General features: G+C 38.8%; 1 protein-coding gene across 1 annotated transcript in view; it reads left to right on the top strand.

The window, feature by feature from the left end:
- The first annotated feature begins 329 nt into the window (after nucleotides 1-329).
- Nucleotides 330-9,284, top strand: part of SLC12A4 (solute carrier family 12 (potassium/chloride transporter), member 4) — a 30,846-nt gene continuing 21,891 nt past the window's right edge. The window contains exons 1-3 of the mRNA XM_010004418.1: nucleotides 330-501; nucleotides 3,825-3,919; nucleotides 5,984-6,115. Of these exons, the coding sequence (XP_010002720.1) occupies nucleotides 330-501; nucleotides 3,825-3,919; nucleotides 5,984-6,115 (399 nt within the window). The remainder of the gene's footprint in view (nucleotides 502-3,824; nucleotides 3,920-5,983; nucleotides 6,116-9,284) is intronic.

Genomic DNA, 9,284 nt, shown 5'->3' with positions numbered 1-9,284 from the left:
TACAGATAAAGTGTGTATTGCAGTGGTGGCTGCAAATAGAATTATTTAGAAGATAATTGGTAGTGTTCAGAAATAAAATGCTTTAATTATTGAAAGACAACAAAGACTAAGAAGAAATGAAACAAATTAAGAGGAAATATTAACCTACCTGCAGTATATCTTACCTGCCACAAAAATTGAGATTAATTAGGGACTAAGGTAAATAAATTATTCTCTGTTGCAGAGTATCTAGCTCCCTCTTTAAGAAATGTTCCTTGCAAAACAATCTTGCATGATGAAAACTAACACCACATAGCTACTGTCCAAGACCAAAGACTTGGTAACTGAGAATGTCGAAAACTGTACGCATTTCACAAGATGGTGTTTGCCCAGGAGACTTCATGCCTCTGGATGTAAACTGCCCTCGTGTGAAGCTGGGGCAAGAATTCCCCGGAGTAGCTTTCCGAGGTCACCTCCGCTCTCTTCCAAAACTGATGGAGATAACAAGCTCTTCCCATGCAAGTAAGTCTCTTTGAAGCTGCTGATATTGGTCATTGACAGATGGAATATACCAGACAAAACTGTTATTTCAGTATGTGCTCTGTTGCAGTCCTTTCTATTCTGTTTTGTCAAAGTACCTTTGTGGTGCTTCAGGAAGTGGTTATCTGCCATAGGTTTTACTCATGAAATTGGAAACAATATGGAAAGAGAGGAGATGAAATGAACACTTTGATGTTCTGATTTAGAATATGTTTGAAGAGTAGAGATTGCACTGTATGTGCAGCTGTGGTGAAGGTGATTTTGGCTATTATGTAATCAGCTGTATTAACTTTGCAGTAGAGCACTCTCCTTGCATTGGCACACATCTGTGCAGCACCAGTGCTACATGTTGGTGCAGTTAAAATAGGATGTCCGTGTACATAAAACTTACACTCCTTTTCTTCCTTTTGAAAGTGTACAGTGTTTGAAGAGAGGGTTTCATGTGGCACTTCATTGGATCAGTAGAATCATACAGTTTGATAGTTCACTTTTATTTCTGCATTGTCTGCAGTAATTCATAATCAATACATACTTTCAGGCTAGGGGAGCTAGTGCTGTGAATGTTGTAAAGAAATAGCTGTATTTCTCTATCATCTGAACTTTTTCATTGAGAGAAAAATATGCCCTGGTAATTGCCAAAATAATGCTCTCTTTCCAATTTTACTGATTCAGCTATTGCAGTTTGCTTTGTTTGAGCTCACTGTTGTGCAAGAGGATGCATAAAGCAAACACCACGGAATCAAGTTCAGTCTAATGGGAAGGAATTAGATTAGGCTTGAAAATGCAAATGGAGAATGAGAGGAGTTGGAAGCTCTTTTTGAGAGACAGAGCACTTCTGAAAAGACCTGTTGTGAAAAATATATTTGAGGTAAAATGAGGATGCATCTAAAAATAATGCCAGGGAACTTAAAGATTCATCTTAAGTCACTGCTCTTTGACAGGCTCAGGGAGATGGTATGAAGTAATGTTTCTTAACTAAGAATAGATTACACCAATAACAGTAATGAGAGTCTTGGTATTTTGAATGAGCAAAACATCTGTCATCTTATATAAAAATCTGTGATTGAATGTATTATCTTGACAACAGTGTGATTATATACATAGGAAGGGTGAGAGTTTGTGTAAGCATTACAAAGAACAGCCATTATACTTTTTTTGAGACAGTGGTAAGCTGCATCTGAGGTTCCTGAAGGAAGAACACAGAAAACTGTTAACATAGCAAAGAATTGATTTAAAAATTGCTCAGTGATTTAAAAAAAACCAACAAACCACAACACAAACTAGTTCGATTTTTCAGACATTTTGTTACCAGAGCTAGTATACAGGAAATGACAAAACAAAGCAGAGTTACTCATGACTTCGCTGTGTTGTGTTTTGAAGTGTAATGATGAGAAGATACTGCACAGACTTGCATCTTGCATCTGTCTCTGATTTATTAAGCAAAACCTGGATGACAGCTAACAATTTCCTTAGCAAAAATTGCAAACCTCCTTCAACCAAGATGGGATAGAATGGGCTGCAGCAGAGTTTAAAATACATACTGCAACAAAATTGGTCCTGTGTACTCCTTCTGCCAAGACAGACATAACAAATACAGCAAGCAAGTAGCTGTGGAATATTTTGTATTTAATATTTACCTTTGCTGTTAAGCATTTTATTTGAATGCTGTTCTGCCAAGCTTAGTGATATATATATTTTTGATATATATATTTCTAATTGTGCAAAAAAACCCTACAGTGTACAGCAATGTGAACATCTCTTACATGAAGTTGGGGTCAACAAATAAGCTGAGCCCACTTGTGCAAGGAAGCTGCTAAATTACATCTTAGTGTTAGTTGTCAGAGCTGTGGGAAAAGCAGTAGGCAGGCAAACACAGCAGACTGCCATCTACAAATATTTTTGGTCAGCTGAGTGTTTACTTCCAGAAGCTTAAGAAGACCTCTGCTGTTTGTGAATACTGTTTTTCCAATAGTTTTGTTCAGAGCAATTTCCAGCAAATTCTCTTCATCAATCCCTTCTCCCCAGTAAGACTAGTACTGAACTCTCAAGTAATTTTTCTGTTTATAGCAATTTGTTTTGTAACAATGTGATAGATGCTGATCACTGTGTCTAGAGGAGGAGTCTTCTATTTGCCTTTTAGATTGATTTTCTAAGTTGATTCAGATTTCAAAGTGTTGAGATACTTCAACTCTAATAATTTAAAATATGCACCAAAAAGATCCAGCTCTCATTTTCTGCTTTATATGTATTCACTTTACAATACTTCTTTATCTTGCAGTATTTTCATTTGAGATAATAAGTTTTTCTTTAATTTTCCATTTCTTTAGTGTATACTTTTTTGGTAAAAAAATAAGTATTCCTTGGATTGATCTTTTCTTAAGGAGATACTCTTGGATATCCTTTTAGTTTGAATTGGCAGAAAGAGCAGGGAGTGAAAAGTTATAGGCAAAAGAGAGAAATTTTTGTTTGTCAAGCAGAGTGTAATGGAGCCACAGGTCTGAGGAATTCTGCATAGTGGAATAAATGTTATGTTTTTAATTATTTTATTTTTAGAGTTTATTTTATACTATAGTGCCCTTACATTTATTTTTTTTTTATCCTTGTTAGAAAAAGTTCTAGTGATCTTTCATGTTTGTTTGGTTTTTTAACATTGTTCATTGCATATGTGAATGCTTTGCTTTTACTGTACCTGATGTTAGGTTTTAACTTAAAAGCATAAGAGGAGTCTGAAGAATGTGTAGTCTAAGTGTTTGAAATACAATAAGGGTAAAGGCATCATGAAGTGAGCATGTTTGATGTTTAGGGTTAGTGGGCATAGTGAAAAAACAAAAAGGGGGGCCCTTGTTGATATTTGCCTGTATTGTAATAACAGAATCTCATCTTTGAATTGTTCAGTCTTACTAAATCTACCTTATCTGTTTTGACATAGTGCTCAGAAGTTTTTCTTAGTGCACAAGAATTTTCTTGTGCACTTCTTGTCTTTTCACTTATTCTATATAAAAAAATAGTTATAAAAGAGAACATTAGAGAATAAAGGTGCAGATTGTGCTGTAGCTGTGACATTACTTGTAAATTTTACTTTGAGGTGATTTACTGTTCATTTTAAAGTGGAAATGGTGGAGTAGAAATAGAAATAACTGTACCTTGGGAGTAACATTTCTGATTTTGATAATGGTGTGTAACTTTAGATACTAAAAAGAAACAGATTCAAGTGAGCAAACAAGTTTATTCCCTGTGCTTTTTGTCAAGGTTACAAAGTCTGTCTTTCTGCTTTTACCAAAACCTGTTTCTTCTTTTCTTTGCAGGTCATGGCAATCATAAAGAAAACAGTCCTTTCCTGAACAATACAGAAGCTGGCAAAGGAGGTGATTACTATGACAGAAATCTGGCCTTGTTTGAGGTAATTTCTAACCATTTTTCATACTTCTAATGTGATTTATGGTCTTCCAAGTTGGGAGGTATTCAGTGGAAAACAAAGCATTGCAGAGGTCCAGGCAGTGGGTTGGTACCTAACTCTCTGCATGGCAAATCTGAGAGCCATTGGTGTGTTTAGGGGTATGCTTACACAGTAGAAAAACATAATGGTACCAGAGAGGGTCTGATTAATTTAAGTAATGAAGGTGTGGCACTGGGCTCATCAGTGTGGAAAACAAACATGGGCTGATTTACTGTGTCATTCTATAGGAGGGTGCCTAAATTCAGGTACTCTGATTAGCCTGGGTATCCCGTATTACAACTGCATTGGATCAGTACTACTGATTCCTTTCCCACATGCTTTTTTTGTGGGTGTTTGTCTGTTGTCTGGGGTACCAGGAGGCAGAGGTACCCTGTGTGATGAAAAAGCTCAGATATGATGGTCACCTGGGACTCTGAGGCAGAGAGGTATGACTGATTCCATGTGGAAGTAAGGAGGACCAGACTCTCATATAGGAGGCCAGTTGGAGCTGTACCAAGTCTAGCAGAATCATCCTCTTCGTCCTCCCCTAACTGCAAATATATCATGGTGTGCTAAGGCCAAGTTTCTAGTTTCGGAAGCTCAGGTGCTGGGGATTGGTGGAGAGAGTCTTTGTATGGCTCTGCAGCTGCTTTCCAGCTTGGCTTCTTCTGAGTTACAGCTTCACAGCAACACTGGCAACATGTACCTGGTGTTCCCCATGCTGGGAACTCGGTGTGGGGCAGCCTGAGCTGGCTCTGCACCCCACCAGGTTGGCGCCTGCAGGGTTCAGCTGCATGGCACGGAGCCTGGACAAGTATAACTAACCTGCTGCTGGATGGAAATGCTATAACTGTGTTTGCAGGCAGTGTGCTTGTGCGGAACGACTTGGAAGCATGCTCCCAGCTATGGTGCCTCCTCTCTCCAAGTGCTGGTACATCTGTGATCCTCATAAACTGGCGTGCAGATCATGGAGTTGGCCTCTTAAGGCCTGGCTGCTGCTAGTCACACACTCACCTTTTCCGTAAGCAATAACACAGTACCACACCAGGGCTGCAGGCTCTTTCTGTACTGAAGAGGAGGAGGAGTAGGAAGCATCCCTGGGGCCATGCTGCTCAACTGAACAGGAAGCATTAGTTGCCTCAACCTCTTTCTGGAAGAAATTGTAATCAGGTTTTGATAGATGTAAATTACAGATGAGATCAGAGGAAGGAATAAGAAAAGGAACATTTGGGGTCAGTTTCTGCCATCAGGTACAAAGCACATAATGCTGCTGATCCTCCCAGAAGTATTTTGTAATGGTAGATGAAGATATAACTCCAGACAGTGAATTGTTTCTTAATAATTTTTTATTTCCTCTGTAGAAGGTTGTTTCTCTTTACCATGCATTACTGTGCAATTAGACAAGTAAGACATTTTAAGTTCAAAGAGAAAAGGGAAGGGAATGATTTTGTTTTGATTTTTTTTCACCTTTAACTTCCTTTCAGAAGCACAAGTTGGATGGTAAAGCTTAGGGGCCCCTGTACATGTGGCTTTTGGGATTTTTATTTAGATCCACATACATTGGAATATATAGTTTGAAACATGTAGTAGCATTTTCAGAGTACACGCATGCCTGCAATGACTAGAGTTTAATCAGTAAATCTGTGATTTATTTGGCAACTGGACCTTTTGCAAAGTGTATCTGTTGATGTAAGCTGACAGAGATATATGCAAGGTACATATCCATTTTCTGGCAGTCCTAAGGCTCAGATGTCTTCTTTACTGCTGTAATTTATGCTTTTCAGCACTTAAGGAGAAGGATGCGAACCTGTTCCTGCAGCCTTTTCCTGTCAGATTTTCCCTCCTTTCAGAAAATTAAGTCCTCTAATCGGTGGTAAAGGCACAATTAAATATTCTGTCATTCCCTGGATGATTTTCCTGGTGTGTTCCCTGGCAGCCTCAGGCATGCCAAGGAAGGCATGACCCCAGCCAACTTCTCTTCATAAATGTTGTGAGTTGCAGAAGTTGACCAGCTGTCGTCTTCCACAGGAAGAGCTTGATATACGACCAAAGGTGTCATCTCTGCTGGGCAAGTTGGTCAACTACACAAATCTTACCCAAGGTGTTAAGGAACATGAAGAAGCAGAAAGTACTGATGGCTCAAAGAAGAAAGTATCAAAGGTAAGTGAAGGTTCTCTCCATGGCTAGGTGATGAATGGGCTGAATCCCTGTGTAATTTTTTTGGGAACTGGACTTCTTTCTGCTTTGTCTTAACATTGTGGCAAAGAATAGCATAGAACTCTGTAGATAAGCAGATGTTTCCGAAGAATTGAGGCAGATGAAGTGGTTAAGCACACTTGGTATGGGTTTAAGAAAGGAGGAGTGGCTTTTAGTGGTGAATTGAATAAACAAGAAAACAAAAACTTCATTTTGTTCCTAGTGCTGTTTTAGCTGCCCAGCAGTATCTGACTCATCTCTACAAGCCTGGTAGGTATGACACAGGACTTGCAGGAGACAACACCCCTCTAGAGTTGTGGATGAAGGTCAGGTTGGACAGCCTGGGGCAGTTCAAGTCATTCTGGTGTTAGGCAGTTAAACAACTGAAATCTGCTCCAAAGGATCTGCATTTAGATGGTTAGCCTATTGGGGTGGCCTTGTAATAACTAGGTAGAAGTTTGGGTTTGATTGTTGGTAGTTAGATTTCTATCAGGAGGGCTGTGTTCTAACTGCTCTTAGTCCTCTGACAGTCAGGCCAATGTTTCAGTTAGTGCTAAACCCCGAAGTGGGAAGGTTGCATTTTATGGCACTTGCAGGCCTGTTAGTTCACTTACCAGTCTTGTCAAAATTAAGTTTCTAAAAAACTAAGATAACACTTGAGTTCTGCAGGTTTTACAGTACTGCCCTATCAAAGTTTGAGCCATTTAAGCAAGAGATGGTAATGATAACATGGAAAAAGAGCACATTGTTCTCAAAGAGAATGCATGTTACCCCATGCTGAAAGCTGGATTCCAGCTCCCTTACTCACACTTCCAGTTCTACCCTGCACAGCTTTACACTGGGGTTAACAAAGTTGTTTGGTCCACGTGAAACTTAAAATTCAATTTTTTCAGAGACCACATGCTCTAAAATTCTGCAATATTGTGGCTAATATGGCATCATGACAAGACTGAATGAAGGCTGCCTGAGTCACTGTTCTGGTACTATAAGCTTACATGAAAATGTAATCGAAATATTTCAATTGTGAATTTATTTTGTGTACTTGGTGTTATACTAATTGCTGAGTGTATATTACTTTTGCATTACTAATATGAAATGTCAGCTCCATGTCTGTTTTGGTGATGTCAGGCATCAGCTGTTAGCATGGGCTTATTGCATCTAAATAATCTAAAATAATTTCCAGCCTCCTCCTGTCAAAAGCAGATTGATTATTACCCCAAGAAAGATAGAATGGATGGGGATACAGCAGGTGCAGTCTTTCCAATTTTGAGAAAGTTCTCATTGCTTTTGCTGTTTATTTCCTTATTAATTCCTGACCAGAATACCAGTGTAAAATGCAGTCTAATCTGAAAGTTTCATAAGATGAAAATGGGGAAATAACAGGAAACCTAGAAGTTGTTTTTAAGGCCCCCGGTAGAGTAACAAATGAGGTTTAGTGCTAATGTTTCTACACCTAGGTATGATTTATCAAAACACTTGCATATTTTCTAACTGTTTACTGCCATAAAAAAGGGCTGTTGTCCTTATTAAAGCTATGCTTCTGTGATAAATTAGAGTTTGGCCTTAATTTCTGGGTTGTCCTGAATTATGCTTTCTCATGTCCCAAAAAGGTTTTGTAACCATTCCAAAAGTGACAGTATCATCCTGTGTCAATATCTCAGCATTTTCTGTGTAAACACTGCAGTTTTCTTAAGTGAATCTTTGCCTAGCATGTCAGTCTTGGGGATAAATTACATCAGCTGCAATATTGCAACTGTAGTTTGAGTTTCTTCTCCCTCTCTTGCCATAAGCAATATGAAAATTTAAACATCTTATGAAATAGAAAAAGGTTGAATATTAACTTGGCCAATATTTATGATAAATAAAAACAAGACATTAAAAAAATGCTATGGATTGAAGGCATCCAGAAGCTGTGCAAATGGGATTCTTTTACACATTTTGTTTTCAGTCATCTTTGAAGTATAAATTGATGCACTACTGTTACCTTCTCCTTCCCAGTGGAGCTTTAGTTCAGAAGCCTGAATACCCACCCCAGCATGATAGCAGGTTCTGTTTTTAAGTGCCAGCATTGTTAACTGAATCACAGCTGAGTGCTATACTGGATTCACTCTGCTAATACTTACCCAGCCAGTGTGACAAAAAGTAAGCTGCCTGTCATGATGTGTCACTTACTGGAATTGGTATCTCATAGACAAGAACTGCAGCAGGGAGAGTGAACAGTCTCTAGATGCGGTATTCAAAACCTGTATGAAAAAAAGCAGTTCTTTTCTTTCATTGAGTGAATATATCTGAGCAGGTAAGACAGGTTTTTCAGTGAATACCTTTTTGTGACCTACCACACCCCTGCCTGCCAAATCATATCCATTTGAATGACAAAAAGAAGTCAACACAAAACCACAAACCAACAAACAAACGGAGACATAAAAGAAAGAGAGAGTGCAGTTGTGTGAACATGAAGTGGCCACATCTATGAGGGGTGGGTTTAGAAAAAATGAGATCTCCCTCCCAAAGTTTATGCTTAAAGGACTAGAGAATGATGTGCTTTAGTTTGTGGAGATCATTGTTGTCAGCACTTGCTTTCTATGGTTACAAGACCAACTGGGACCTGAACATTTCTGCAAGCTCTAGAAAATACATTGCTATCCCCCTTCTGATCTCTTTAATTGCTACAGAGTTTGTAGAAGGTGCAAAGGAAGATCAAGACAGTTTCAGTACAAAATGGCTTAATATAAAAATATTATCCTGTTTCAGCATTCCCATTAAATATTTTTGATGGTAGATACACATCAGATAAACTGGACACTATGTAGTAAGGTAGAAACTGGGTTTCTATTTATCTTTTCTAAATACAGTCTTGTATTACCCAGCACTTAAAAGTGCTTTCAAAGTAGTGCTATAAAAATATCCCCTTCTCATGGTGGAAAAATTAGATGATGACTCTTGAGCTGCCCCAGGGTATCCAATCTGACCTCCACCCACCACTCTAGAAGGGTGTTCATGTATCTTTAATAAGGCAGTTGGTTTCTATGCTGCTGCATGTCCTCATGCTGCAGAGCAACCGCAAGGGCTGTCATGACTGATCAATGTCCCTGAGCCCTGCAGCCAAGGGCTTTGATAATCCATCACTCTGGCA

The sequence above is a fragment of the Chaetura pelagica genome, unplaced genomic scaffold (assembly GCF_000747805.2).
Source record: "Chaetura pelagica isolate M959 unplaced genomic scaffold, ChaPel_1.0 scaffold449, whole genome shotgun sequence".
NCBI lineage: Eukaryota > Metazoa > Chordata > Aves > Apodiformes > Apodidae > Chaetura > Chaetura pelagica.
Note: the sequence above shows the minus strand (reverse complement) of the source record. Positions and strands in the feature narration are given on the sequence as shown.